The sequence below is a fragment of the Nannobrachium achirus genome, assembly GCF_963921795.1.
Source record: "Nannobrachium achirus genome assembly, chromosome: 24".
NCBI classification, from domain to species: Eukaryota; Metazoa; Chordata; class Actinopteri; order Myctophiformes; family Myctophidae; genus Nannobrachium; species Nannobrachium achirus.
The window spans coordinates 30,687,024-30,701,777 of NC_137831.1; the positions used below are offsets into that span (position 1 = coordinate 30,687,024).

At 45.1% G+C, this 14,754-nt stretch overlaps 1 protein-coding gene across 1 annotated transcript in view; it reads right to left on the reverse strand.

Annotated features, from left to right (window-relative positions):
• Window positions 1-14,754, reverse strand: part of LOC308280209 (dystrophin-like) — a gene marked incomplete at both ends in the record, with an annotated part of 562,770 nt that overhangs the window by 352,207 nt on the left and 195,809 nt on the right. Inside the window, 1 exon segment of the mRNA XM_080720472.1 lies at window positions 8,268-8,503. Coding sequence (XP_080576598.1) covers window positions 8,268-8,503 — 236 coding nt within the window.

Sequence of the window (14,754 nt, forward strand, 5' to 3'; positions counted from 1 at the left end):
AAAGAAAAGTAATAGCACACCATTCCCGGCCGAGCCGCACATTTTGATGTATATATTGCGGGGGTGGCGTAAATCGTGCGGCAGTTATTGCGTGCCGAAATTTCCCCCATTCTAAGTGAATGGGGTTTTTTGGCGTCGTTTTTTGCGAATTACGTTGCAATGGTAACGCGGATCGGAAAGAAAAGTAATAGCACCCCATTCCCGGCCGATGTATATATATTGATGTATATATTGCGGCGGTGCTGTAAATCGTGCGGCAGTTATTACGTGCCGAAATTTGCAAGAACATTACTTACTGACTTACTTACTTAAGTATGGCGGATTACAATAAGTGTTTTGCCATTGCGTTGCATGGCAGGCACACTTAATAACAGAAATGAAAAACATAAGAAGAATCTGTCTACTAGCACCAAATGGTCTTAAACGGCGAACAAAGTACATTCTTTGCTTTGTTTTCTTACACACCAATTCAATTGGATCTTTCCATGACAACAGATGGTCTATTACTACTCCGAGGTATGTGTATGAACAGAGAGAGATGAAGCAGGGACCCCCACAACCTTTTCATAGATTCCATATAGTTTCATCGTTTGACAGCACAATCGGTGTATTTTGGATTCATGTCAATTTGTGTTTTCAGATATTTAACCACTTGATTGCTTTAGTTCAGCGCTTCTGTTTTCGCACCCCCCGTTACCTCCCGACCTAGCCGGCACACCCCCCACACGGAAGGGGGTGTATTTTGAGCGGTGCTAACCGCTCCTACATCTGGCTTTGTGTGAATGTAAGTCCGTCCGTCCATATGTCTGTCCCACACAGCCTGGCATTTGCCAAGCTTCACGGGACATAATGAAACTAGACTGCGCTCTGTCGAGGTGAAAACTTGCGCCTTGTGCACTCAATTTCTGAATAAAACGACAAGTGTGATCAGCAGAGCGCGCAAAAAGAGTGACGAGGCTGTCAGTATGTACAGTACGTGGGTGGGCGAGTTGGCGCTGTGGAGGTGCCAAAAAAAGCTATGATGACTAAAACTATAGTATGACTAGATACAGTATACTGAAAATGTTGTCAACAAATAAAAACTAGTGCCCCCGATATCCTACTGGTCTAGGCACATATACATAAGGTTTTGTGTAGCCTGCGGCAGGTTGCTGGTTCGATTCCCGAGCCCGACCCGGCTTTGCTGCGTGTCTCTCCCCGTCTCTACCCCCATTTCCTGTCTGTCTAACTGTCTGTCAATCTAAAGGCATAAAAAAGCCCCCAAAAATATATATATAAAAAAAAAAGAAAAAAGAAAAAAAAATTACTCAAATGTTAGGGAGGGGAAAGTGACGAAGAGATCGAGTAGAACTAAAAGAAAGTAAAAAGAAAAAGTCATTTTATCTTTGGTTGCGCTCTGAAAATAGCGGCAGCGTGAGAGCCTGTTTGCAACGTGGACCACCTGCGTCCCCCCGTCTCCCCCTCCAACTGTCGCTTTCCAGGCCGTCGTGTTGTGTTAAGAGGGCCGGGGGGGCAGCTTGATGGGATGGGGGAGATATCGCCCACCCGTCCCCTGACGGGCGTCATGCTCCACAGCCCCCCCACCCCCCCCACCCCCACGTCCACGCGGCCGTTGTTCAAAGTCACATCGATTAGCACATCTCTGGTGAAGAGCCGTTTGAATATCGTCGTTGTCGCGTGAAATCCTTGTATGTCCAAAACCGTTCGTTTTGTAGTTATCATTTTAAAAATGAACTAAACTAGTGAAAACAGCAGATCTGCAAGCACACAACGCCTCGCACCGCGAGGCGTTGTGTGCTTGCAGATCGGCTGTTTTCACTACTTTTGTATGAGAGCCTTGTGTGATGAAGCAGGGCTTTACGTACAAACATGAAACTTGGAGATACGAGGTTTCTGCCCGACAATGACGATATGCTCTCCTGGGGAGCCGGGGATGGGGGGGGGGGTCTCTATGGTATGTATGTGTGTGTGTATGCGCGGTAGCCGTATAGCTGTGCACCGCAATCATCAGACAGCGGTAAATATGGCCCCGCTCGCTTCCTGAGCAATTTGGCTGTCATCCAACTCACTTTCATTTTGTAGCGGTACTTCCGTTTAGTGGTTTGGGTGGAGTGTGCGTGCGTGCGTGCGTGCGTGCGTGCGTGCGTGCGTGCGTGCGCGCGTGCGTGTCTATGTGCCATACATGCGCGTCTGTGTGTGTGCGCGCACGTGCATCAACTCTTACTATTGAATGGTTCCCCCGGCCCTCGAGGAACTGCAGTAATACAACTGCATGGAGGCGCACAGAGTAGGATGCCAGAGGCACCCCTTGGCCCTGGGCTGAAACAGCATTGACTTCATTTGCGGTGACGCTAAATAAATGGGGTTCTGGTTGAAAGAAAGGCCATTGAGTGTGTGTTTGGGTTTATTTATTTATTTATTCTGTGCTGATGTACACAGCTCTTCTTGCCATTTAATAATGTGTTATTACCACAGTAACTGGTTCAAGACTGCTGAATCCTGTGTCAGTACACGTGTCCTTGGCCATTTTAATACCTCTAAAATGACAAATTAAACATTGGCCAAATTGTGAAAATAGCCGATCTACATGCTGGTGTTGTGAGCATGTAGATCTGCTATTTTCACATTAGAACAATGTTATATAAAATGTAATGCCTCGACTCTTTGTGCTCGTCAGGGTGGGGGTCCCCAGTTAAAATAAGATTACTTTGGGGGTCCCGGCCTGAAGAACTGCTTTAAACCTTCTACAGCATCCCTATTCTGGGTCATAACAGGTGAGCAATGAGCATTCAGTGAAAGTAAGGACGCATTAGAAGCTTGTGGTATTGTTGGCGTCGGTGCAGAGGGAATAAACAAGCCTAAAAAAGTGAGCCCGGCCCAGCCCAGCACGGCAGGACCTCAGCCCGGACCGACCCAAAGCCCGATACATAATTGACAATTGGAGACCGACACAGCCCGCAGCCCGACATTCTAAACTAGCTTAATTGCTGCAGGCAGCAGCAGCCTTTTTTCTCATATAATATTGGTGAAGAAGAACAGAGTCATTCTACCATTTTCCAACTGTCTTTCAATATATATAAAAGACATTGTAGCAAGCAGGTCGGTGCAAGCTTGCCACCATTGGTGTGTGAATGTGGGAAGTGAGGACGCTGGCGTCGAATGTTCGTCGCTTCACTTTCCAATGTATGAACGAATGGACCATTGTAAAGCGCTTTGAGTTCGCAACTTGCTTAGAAAAGCGCCATAAAAATGCAAAATAATAATAATAATAATTATTATTATTACAGATAAGACAGCCACACTCCTCATATTTCCCAGATCTTTCCCTGAAAGTTCCCCGAAAAGTTTCCCCCCATTCGCGCCTGATTAGCCTTTGTTTGAACACTTAGTTTTGACACCATTTCACACCTGGGCAAATGTCACACTTTTTCCCACGAAAAGGTTTGGATTTCCCACTGATTTGCCCATGAATCGTCAAACGGCAGGCCCTTTGAAATTCGCGAATGTCGCATCTGTATGCGCACACACAGGGGTGTCGCACCAAATTCTGGGCCCTGGGTACAAGGATTCACAGCGTTATGTTGTGCTTTAACTATTGAAAAATAGCAGATATACAAGCTCACAGCGCGGCACCGAGTGCCGCGCTGCGAGCTTGTAGATCTGCTATTTTTGAAAAAAATGTGAAAAAGTCTTTGAAAAACCTATGTTTCTATGTCAGTGGTGCTCAAAAATCTTCATGTGAAGGACCCCCAAAATTATATGTATTTGGCCACGGACCCCCATCTCGAAATATTTAGTTCCAGGGACCCCCCCCCCCCCCCCAGAAGCAAAATTTGAGTTCCAAATGTTCGCTTAAAAAGTACATATATTCAAAGATTTGCACACATTTTCACGGGCCCTAGTAACTCAGTCCCACTCCCCCCGCTTGTGACGCACCCCTGCACACACAACTTTGTGACAGAGTCACTGGCTGTGTGACGCTGAAGTGGGCTTTGTGCGGAAACGTGTCCATTGTTCTGCGGGCTGCTGCCTGTGGCTGTACTAAATAAATGTGCCTGGAGCACATTTCTTTGAGCGCTGCTAATCCCTCTGGCTCTGGTAATCCCTCGGCGGTGCACAGGCATCTCCTTAAAGGAGTAATATTCCCCTTTTAAGTTACGTGATATGAACCGTAAGAGCTAGTGACACCGTGTGTGATCCCAAATCACTTACTATATATATCTGTCCCAGCACGGCTGACGGCTAGTCAGTGAATTTTTTTTTTTTTTTTTTTTCATTTTCATTTTTTTTTTTCATTCGAATCATAGCTACAAAATGATATATTGGTGTTGGAGATTGACCCAACAGTTTTGAAGATATGGCTTATAGAATGATGCCATGCTGAAATACTACTTTTGAGATATTCAAGTTCTAAATAAATGTCTAACCTGCAATGACCTGCATGATCTCTCACATTAAATTAAAAAAAAGTCTTATTTACATGCAGAGTTAAGCTCTGGCGTTTAAGTGAAATGTAGCCTGATATTTATGAAATGCTTTTGTGGCTTTATCACATTTTAGTGGGGGAAAAAAAAAGAAGTAATTTCAGCTGTGGTCTAAAGTAGTGGCTTCCGAAATGACTGCCCCTGTGTCACACTCAGTCACATATATAGTTTGTGACATTTGTGACATAGGATGCATAAAGCAGTGGTTCTCAACCTGTGGGTCGGGACCCCCAGGGGAGGTCCCTAAATTATTTTGGAGGGATCCCCAGATGATTAGCTTAATGTGCAACATTGTTTTCTCACTCGACAGCAAACAAACCAACATAAAGTTTAAGTGTATAGACGAGGGTATATGCTCATTTCTAAAGTGACAATTTAAGGACTTTTTAATACCTCTAAAATGGCAAATTGAACATTGGCCAAATTGACAAATAATAGAGTCAGAAATTGTCAAAATGGCTAATCTACATGCTCACAACGCCTTGCAACGCGAGGCGTTGTGAGCATGTAGATCTGCTATTTTCACAATAGAACTGTGTTATACAAAATCTAATGCCTCAACTCTTAGTCAGGGTGGGGGCTCTCCAGTTAAAATATGATTACTTTGGGGGTCGTGGCTTGAAAAGGTTGAGAGCCACTGGCATAAAGGACACTAAATGTCGGGTGTAGAGAGCACTGAAGCACAATGCTCGGGTGCCAGCCAGGGAAGGGAAGCGCTCCAGTCAGTCATTACCATAGAAATGCATAGTAGACTGGTGCTGCCAACTCAAAAGGAGTGTACAAATGGAACCAAATGGACCCGTCATACATATTCCTGGAGACTTGGCATTCAGTAATTGGGTCGATCGAAATAAAAGCATTATAATGGTGCATAAAAAAGACAATTTGCCACGGACAAGACCAAGTCTTTGCCACGGACACATTGTGTCCGTGTACGGACACATTGATGACCCCTGCCCCACCAGCTTCCAACCTGCCAACACAAATTGTGTTCTTTTGAGAGTGCAGGGTTCCCACACATCTTTACCAATTAATTTCCAAAACGTTTCCAAAACTTTTCCAGAATATTTAACCCGATTTCCAGGACTATATAACAATAATTCTGCTCAATAACGAGTCGCTTACTCCCATGCGCAATGCCCAAAGACAGGTCGTGTATGCCAGTGGTTCTAAACCTTTTCAGGCCGTGACCCCCAAAATAATAATGTTTTAACTGGGGACGCCCCCACCCTGACGAGCACTAAGAGTTGAGGAATTTTGTATAACACGGTTCTATTGTGAAAATAGTAGATCTACATGCTCACAACGCCTCGCGTTGCGAGGCGTTGTGAGCATGTAGATCGGCTATTTTCACAATTTCTGCGTCTAATATTTGACAATTTGGCCCATGTTTAATTTGTCATTTCAGAGGTATTAACAAAATCAATAACCAAAGACAACGCATAGCTATTTTTTCCAGGACCCTTGATAAATTCCAAAACTTTTCCAGTACTGGAAAAATATTTTTCTAATTTCAAAGTATTTCCAGGAATTTCATGACTGGTGGAACCCTGACATTATAATGGTGTATAAAAAGACAATTTGCTACGGACAAGACAAAGTCTTTGCCACTTTGGACACATTGTGTCCGTGTACGGACACATTGATGACCCCTGCCCCACCAGCTTCCAACCTACCAACACAAATTGTGTTTCTTTTGAGAGTGCAGGGTTCCCACACATCTTTACCAATTAATTTCCAAAACGTTTCCAAAACTTTTCCAGAATATTTAACCCGGTTTCCAGGACTATATAACAATAATTCTGCTCAATAACGAGTCGCTTACTCCTATGCGCAATGCCCAAAGACAGGTAGTGTATGCCAGTGGTTCTCAACCTTTTCAGGCCGTGACCCCCGAAATAATCATATTTGAAGAGAGTTGAGGAATTTTGCACAACACGGTTTTATTGTTAAAATAGCCGTTCTACATGCTCACAACGCCTCGCAACGCGAGGCGCTGTAAGCATGTAGATCTGCTATTTTCACAATTTCTGCCTCTAATATTTGACAATTTGGCCAGTGTTAAATTTGTCATTTCAGAGGCATTAACAAAATCAATAACCAAAGACAACGCATGGCTATTTTCTCCAGGACCTTCCAGGACCCTTGATACATTCCAAAACCTTTCCAGTACTGGGAAAAAAAAATCTAATTTCAAAATATTTCCAGGAATTTCATGACCGTAGGAACCCTGGGAGTGCCCAGGCAAGCCGGATCGAGGCACCACAGCAGGAATCGAACCAACCCCAGTCTCCACCGTGTCTGCAACAATGTCCACACAGACACGGCTAAGCAACAGACATGCACGACCAAAAAAAAACTGGAGAAGAGAAAAAAAAAAAGGATGGGGATAAAAAGAGACAGAACAACATGGCATTTGTTTTGCGTCATCACAACCGCCTAAGTTGTAATGGTGAGAGTTAAAACACGGGACACAAGAGCACATCATCCCTGTAGCAAGCCACACAACGGTAACCATAGCAACGGTGCCCCCATGGCGAGGGACGGACACACACACGCGCACACACACACACACACACACACACACACACACACACACACACACACACACACACACACACAGGAGGAGGAGGACTTGGAATCGCCACGGAAAACCCTGAGATGGCGCATTGCTATGGTAACAAAATGTCATGCCAACTTGGTGGTGATGCCCCACAGCTGCCATGGAAACAATGACATTGTCATTGAATGGAGTGTGTGTGTGTGTGTGTGTGTGTGTGTGTGTGTGTGTGTGTTCGTGCGTGTGTTCGTGTGTGCACGTGTGTGTACCACATTCTCACTCCCAAGATGGCGAACGGGGCGAGCGGGACGAATGTTCGCAGATATAGCAGATCTACAAGTCCACAGTGCGGCACCGATTGCCGCGCTGCAAGCTTGTGGATCTGCTATTTTTGAAAAATCTTGAAAATTGTGTGCAAGTCTTTGAATATTGTTGACCGATTCTATTAATGTCTTCTAAATCCTTCTGCTAAATCAGTGGTTCTCAAACTTTTTCATGTCAAGGACCCCTAAAATGACATGTTTGGTCGCAAATCCCCATCTCAAAATATGTTTGAGTCACAAATGTTCGCTTTTAAAAAGATATATTCAAAGATTTAAAGGTTGAGGAGAACCACTGGTTTGGGGAGTGAGAGCGTGTACCGGCGTGCAAGGGTGTCGCACCAAATTCTGGGCCCTGGGTAAGAGGATTCACTGGATTATTTTGTGCTTTAACTATTGAGAAATAGCAGATATACAAGCTCGGCACCGAGTGCCGCGCTGCAAGCTTGTAGATCTGCTATTTTTGAAAAATCGTGAAAATGTGTGTAAGTCTTATGAATATTTCAAATCCTTCTAAGGTTTTTTGAAAAATCCTATGTTTCTACGTCAGTGGTGCTCAAACCTTTTCATGTGAAGGACCCCCAAAATGATATATATTTGGCCATGGACCTCCATCTTAAAACATTTAGTTCCAGGGACCCCCCAAGAAGCAAAATTTGAGTTACAAATGTTTGCCTAAAATACATATATTCAAAGATTTGCACAGATTTTCACGACTTTTCAAAAATAGCAGATCTACAAGCTCGCAGCCGCGCTGTGAGCTTGTAGATTTTTTAATAGCTACAGTATAAAATAATTCCAGGCCCCTCCACCTTGGGCCCTAGTAACCCGGTCCCACTTTTCCCCCCCTTGTGACGCCCCTGCCCGGCGTGTGCGCGTGTGTGCGCGTGAGTCTCTCCGAACCTGCTGCGAGTAGCGCTGCTGCGTCTGGATCTGGTAGTGCTCCTCGGTGGTGACGGCGACGCGGGCGCTGCTGCTCACGCTGATGGGCGTGGCTCGGCGCGGCATGGTGGGCGTGCCGCGCGGCAGCAGCTCCACCTCCTGGATGGCCTCCAGCGACACGCTCTGCGGCAGCACCTGGAAGAGCGACGTCACGTACATGATGACACTCTTCTTGTCCGGGTGGGGCACCGCCACGTCTGGAGAGGGAGGGAGAGAGGGAGAGGGGGAGAGAGAGAGGGGGGGGGGGGGAGAGAGAGAGTAGTGTTAACTCATTTCCTGAGATCCCCGTCGAAACCGGAGATTTCCCGCTGTACCACTCTGCGATGCCAAAGGAGCCCGAAGATTTAATTAGCTTTAATCATTATGAAACGATTAAAAGTATGGTCGCTGATTATAGACGATTCTGGCTCTTTAGGCCCGCCTCCTAACTGTATCCGGTCGTATTTCCCGTTTGGACCGGATCTAGGTTTCCATATCCGGTCTGACGTCCAATCGCAGCTCCGAACGCATAGCTTTTCATTGTAAACAAGTGAGCTGACTGCACGGCCATAGAATGGTATTTTTTCACGCGTTTTTTTTATTTTATTTTGTAGCCGTTTGATTCTTTTACCCGCCTGGCTGGCATATGATCTGCGCACATATCGTCTGCTATGTTCGCGAACGTGTCCACGTGTTACCATAGCGCACAGCTGGCTGTCTCCAATGTTTTTTCATGTAAACACTGGCGGATAAGCAGGGATACAGCGTGGCAACGTTTGTCTTGGGTTTGATCATGTTTTTTTGGGGCCGATCCCGCTCCGGTGGTCCGCGGCGACCCCGGCGAAAAACGGCCGAAAGAAGCAATACCGCTACTGCTGACCAGTAGTTGAGCAACTTCCAGAGTATAGCTTTAAGTCGGCGATAAAGCCATAAAGCACTGCCTTTTGGCCCGGCCCTCCACAATATTTTCTGTTGTTCATGTGGCCCCAAGGAAAAAATAATTGCCCACCTTCTCTAACTCAACCACTCACAGCTACGTGCTGCAAGAAAATGAATGAATGAAAAGATGAAATAATGAATTGAACATCATCCATTAAAGGCTGTTTCTTTCAAAAGTGGCCTTAAAGGATGTTTAGAACTCAAAAATAATGTCTTACTATGCCGCGTGCTGTCTAATACAGCGTTCAGTCAATCAGTCAATGAATCAATACATTCAGCGGCAATTGCTGTTGGCGTAGATTGTGTTAACGGTGAGGTGACAGCGGAGGCTGGCAGTGGCTCAGTGCGGCTCAGACCAAACTAATAGAGACAGATTGTTATCCTGGGTCCCGGACAGACCAGATAACCAGACGCCAGAGTGGATCGCTAGGTGAAATAAATACTGAGGTATATACCGTAGGTCCCACCAAGAGAGAATGAAATGAAATGAGGAAGGAAGGAAGGAAGGAAGGAAGGAAGGAAGGAAGGAAGGAAGGAAGGAAGGAAGGACGGAAGGAAGGAAGGAAGGAAGGAAGGAAGGAAGGAAGGAAGGAATGAGAGAGAGAGAGAAAGAGAGAGAGAGAGAGAGAGAGAGAGAGAGAGAACAAGGGTTCCCTAACATTTCAGGCCACGTATTTGAACTCTTTCTTGTGTAATATTTGCCAATTTAGTAGTAAAAAAGGTCTTAAAAAGTCCTTAAATTGTAACTTCTTGGGCAGACACCTTGTATACACTTATACTGTATGTTGGTTTGTTGCACTTCAAGCCAGTGGTTCTCAAACTTTTTCATGTCAAGGACCCCCAAATTGACACTTACTAGCCCGCAGACCCCCATTTGAAAAGACATGCCCGGGGACCACCATAACAGATGATGTTTTTGCAGCTCTATAGCAGTGATTCTAAACCATTTTAATCTCAAGGACCCCCAGTTTGACATGAATTAGGCTACGGACCCCCAATTAATTGCATTTCTATCTCTGGGACCCCAATGTATATTGTAAAATCAGTGTTAATTTAACTCTGAGACTGTACAAATGGAACCTTGAAGGGCCCATTTGGTTCGTAACTATCATTTATCTGCATGGGGAACCCCTGGAACTCCCTCAAGGACCCCTGGGGCTCCCCGGACCCCACTTTGAGAACCACTGCTTTAAGCTAATCATCTGGGGACCCTCCAAAAAACAGTTTAGGGACGACTGGGATAGATATACGTAGACAGAGAGAGGAAACAGAGCCCTAATGAGTTAGGTCTAGTGGACTTGTTCACAGCACTGCACCCTCGGCATAGCAATGCATGCTCCAAATGAACAGCAGACTAGAGAGATTACCTTGAAAAAACAGACAAAGAGTTGGAGGGAGGGAGGGAGGGAGAGAGAGAGAGAGAGAGAGAGGGAGAGAGATGGAGAGAGAGGAAAAAAGAAACAGAATTAAAAGAGACGGTGAAGGTGAGAGAGAGACCTTAGTTAATCCTGCAGGGGAAATCCAGCGGCTAGGTCTGTGTGTGTGTGTGTGTGTGTGTGTGTGTGTGTGTGTGTGTGTGTGTGTGTGTGTGTGTGTGTGTGTGTGTGTGTGTGAGCATGTGTGTGTGAGCACGTGTGCGTGCGTGCGTGCGTGCGTGCGTGCGTGCGTGCGTGCGTGCGTGCGTGCGTGCGGGTGTGTGTTCTGTATGACCAATACATCTATGAGTATGACAGACTTCGTTGCTGTCTGTGCAAGATAAACGACTCTGTGAATAAATCCAACGTTTGTGTGTGTGCGTGCGCGTGTGCGTGCGTGCGTGCGTGTACACATGTGCCGTCATTTTTTCCCACAGGTTTCTTTCCCTGTTTTGCCTTTCTAATCTTAATGGAGCAATGGACAAGATTTTTTGAAGAAACCCGCAAATGGCAAGACACCACTCCACTCCCATTGAAAAGCAGAATCCACCTTCGATGTCCGAGAAAAATAGCAAAAAATAAATAAAGTAAATAGCTGATCTACAAGCTCAATGTTCTGCCAATCTACTGTCTTGCCAATGGCAGGAAGTGACGTTTTTATATGGCACATTTGTATGTATGTATGACCATGATTGTACTCTCCGCACTCAAGCCACACTAGTTGACAATGATACTTTAAAGATCCTGTACAAATGTCTGCTAAATACCAAATATTAGGCTATATTATAACAGTATTTGGACACTGATGTGCCATCCTGAATTTGATGTTCTTATGTTTAATTTATACTTTTAAGTTGTGCGTCAAATAGAAGAGCCACAAAAAGACAACTAAGATCTGCACAGCTGATCATTTCGGTCCGTGACATCCGTGCAGTGTGCACACATCAGGGTTGTATTCTTTCATTTTATTCTTAAAAGTGCTGAAAATTATTACCAATGAGTGTGAGTGCGTGCATGAGTGAGTGAGTGAGTGAGTGAGTGAGTGAGTGAGTGAGTGAGTGAGTGAGTGAGTGAGTGAGTGAGTGAGTGAGTGAGTGAGTGAGTGAGTGAGTGAGTGAGTGCGTACTACAGTATATGTGTGCGTGTGTGAGAGAGAGAAAGAAAGAGATAAGGATGTGATGTTTGTGCTTAGACTGCTGTCCATCACACGCACGCACGCACGCACGCACACACACACACACACACACACACACACACACACACACACACACACACACACACACACACACACACACACACACACACACACACACACACACACACACACACACACACACACACACACACACACACACTCCCATCATCCTCATAGGCCTGCTGCCATGATGACACCATCCACTGACAACAACACACCTGCTGTTATACCAGAATCACATCCGGAACACACTTTACTGTACTTTACAGTAAAGTTGAACTTGACTTAGTATTTCCACTATTCAGTACTTTTACTTCTACTCGACTACATCTAAGAGGCACACATTGTATTTTACTCCACCAGTAAGACTCCCTAATCGGGAGATAAGCGACCGTCAGGTCGCAGCGTGATTTTAGGGCAAAATCTGTAGGAGCAGTGTCCAAAAATGTGTTTGAAAAAATCGGCCTGATGGTGGCGCTATATGGGACAGATCCATGTTGATGACATGAGTGTAGACATAGTGTGTACCGATTTGTGTGAGTTTAGGGCAAAATCTGTAGGAGCAGTGTCCAAAAATGTGTTTTGCAAGAATCTGCCTCATGGTGGCGCTAGAAGAGGGCCATGTGAGAAATGAGGGGTGGGGTCTCCGCGTTGCCTTGGCGGACGAATAGGTACCGGCCCCGGCTCTCCCGGACGCTCCTAGCCCGAGTTACGGCATTTTATGTGAGCTGCAGTGGAGGGGGTCCTCCACTGGGGGCGCCACCACTTTTGCATCCGTTCTGGAGCACCAGGAGTCGGTGGTCCCCGGGAATTCCCCGTGAGCAGCCCCGTTGGGGTGGTCATTTGGTCATTTTTGCACATTTGGTAATTTTTTACATCTGGGGGTCCCCCAGGGAACTTAGAGGTTGTAGTTTGGCAGGCAAGGAGTGTGTGTGCAAAATTTGGCATGGATCGGGGCAACGGTTGCGGAGATATGAGCAGGGCAATAGTGTGACGTGTGAGGTGTGACAGACAGACTGACGGACGGACGGACTGACTGACTGACTGACTGACTCACAGTTTGTGGAGGTTTTGATAGTAAGTGCGACCTGACGGTCGCAACAACAATTAGCTACTTAGTGGATTTTTACAAGGCTATATACTGTACATTATGGGGTCAAGTGATCAGTAACATCACAAAGGTGTACTCTTTGGCTTTTGGCTTGCAGAGTACACCTTCATGATGTCACTGATCACATGACCCCACAGGCTTTATTTTGATCCATGCCTTATGCCTAAACTCTTGCCATGCTTTACTATTTTGATTTTTTTTTTTTATATATATTTCAAATAGCTGATCTGCAAGCTCAAAAGGTGCAGATGTATATCAGCATTTGAAGTATTTTAAAATGTTTTTCAAAATAGAAAAAAAAAGGCAAAGAAGTTTAGACATAAGGCATGGATCAAAATAGAGCCCTCCAGTTCCATTTTGTTTCTATTTCCACAGTTATATTAATGACATACTGTCAACCACAAATTTTCAATGTTGAAAATGAGTGGTACTCCCCTTTAAATAAAACTAACTTCTAACCAATTAATAATCTTGGTGTGAGGGAGAGTATGGCAACGTAGATCATCTCTGCCAGGTGGAAACCGACAGTAATGATCCAATGTAGTTCCAGTGGATCTAGTGTTGCTCTTGAAAAATGAAAATTGCTCTTGAAATGTTTGAATAAATATACAAGCTTGCTGTCATGCAGGCAGGCAGTGACCATATTCTGGCCAGTATTTGTTTTCTTTGTTTTCCACTCGATTCAGTCATTGCCAAACCCCCCCATGCGTACTGTGGTCCCTGTCACTGCCAACCTCTACTGTCTGGGGAAGGTGATGCCTCTTTCCAGTAGTCAACAGCCTGCTTCTTTTCACCTGAAAATGAGGAGATTCAGACTTTCTCCTTCCCGCAGAAACAGACCAACCAGCAGGGGTCACTATCTAGCGCTGTTGCTAGATTCTGTGAGAGAAATAACAAGCAACCAGATCTATGACACTAACAAGCCCATAAAGAAGCGACTATTAGGCCACATTAGGCCTGAAACATGATGGATGAGGTTTGACCTGGTTTGGAGCGGATGAACCAAACGTGCTTAGCTGCACTAAAAGACCTTGGACAATCAGGTAAAACTAAGCACAACCAATAGATGGTGCACATGGGGAAAACCAGGAAATACAAGGAAAAACAGAAACCAATCGGATTAAAATGCTTCTTATCAAAGAATACAGAGTATACGGGTAATTCTAGTTGAACGTACCATATACCGTATTTTCCGGACTATAAGGCGCACCGGACTATAAGGTGCACTGTCAATGAATGGTCTATTTTCAAACTGTTTTCATATATAAGGCGCACCGGACTATAATGCGCACATAATAGACGCTACCGTTGCGTTATGCACAGATGGAGCTGTGCTAAAGGGAATGTCAATGTCAATGAATGATACATATATAAGGCGCACTGGACTATAAGGCGCACTGTAGTTTTTTTAGAAAATTAAAGTATTTTAAGTGCGCCTTATAGTCCGGAAAATACGGTAATAGACATGTGTGAGCCTTCATTAAAGGTCAGCCTTCATTTAGGCTCAGAAAAGTGAGTTCATTGGCCTCTGGACGAACGCACGGCTGTGAACTCCATTGAGGCCGGATCTTTTGTCTGACCACACTGGCTTGAATAGGTTTGCTGGACAAACTCTGATATTTCCGTCACTAGCACTTTGATCTAGGATTTGTTATTATTGCACTGTTTAAGTCTAGTGCTGTTTAACTCTAGTCTTAAGTCTATCTGACTCACCTCTTGTAACTGGACTGCCTGTTGCTTTTGTTCTGAGCTCCCAGCCATCTATTTAAGTGGCTCAGATCAGCACAGCATTCTCACTCACGGCTGTGA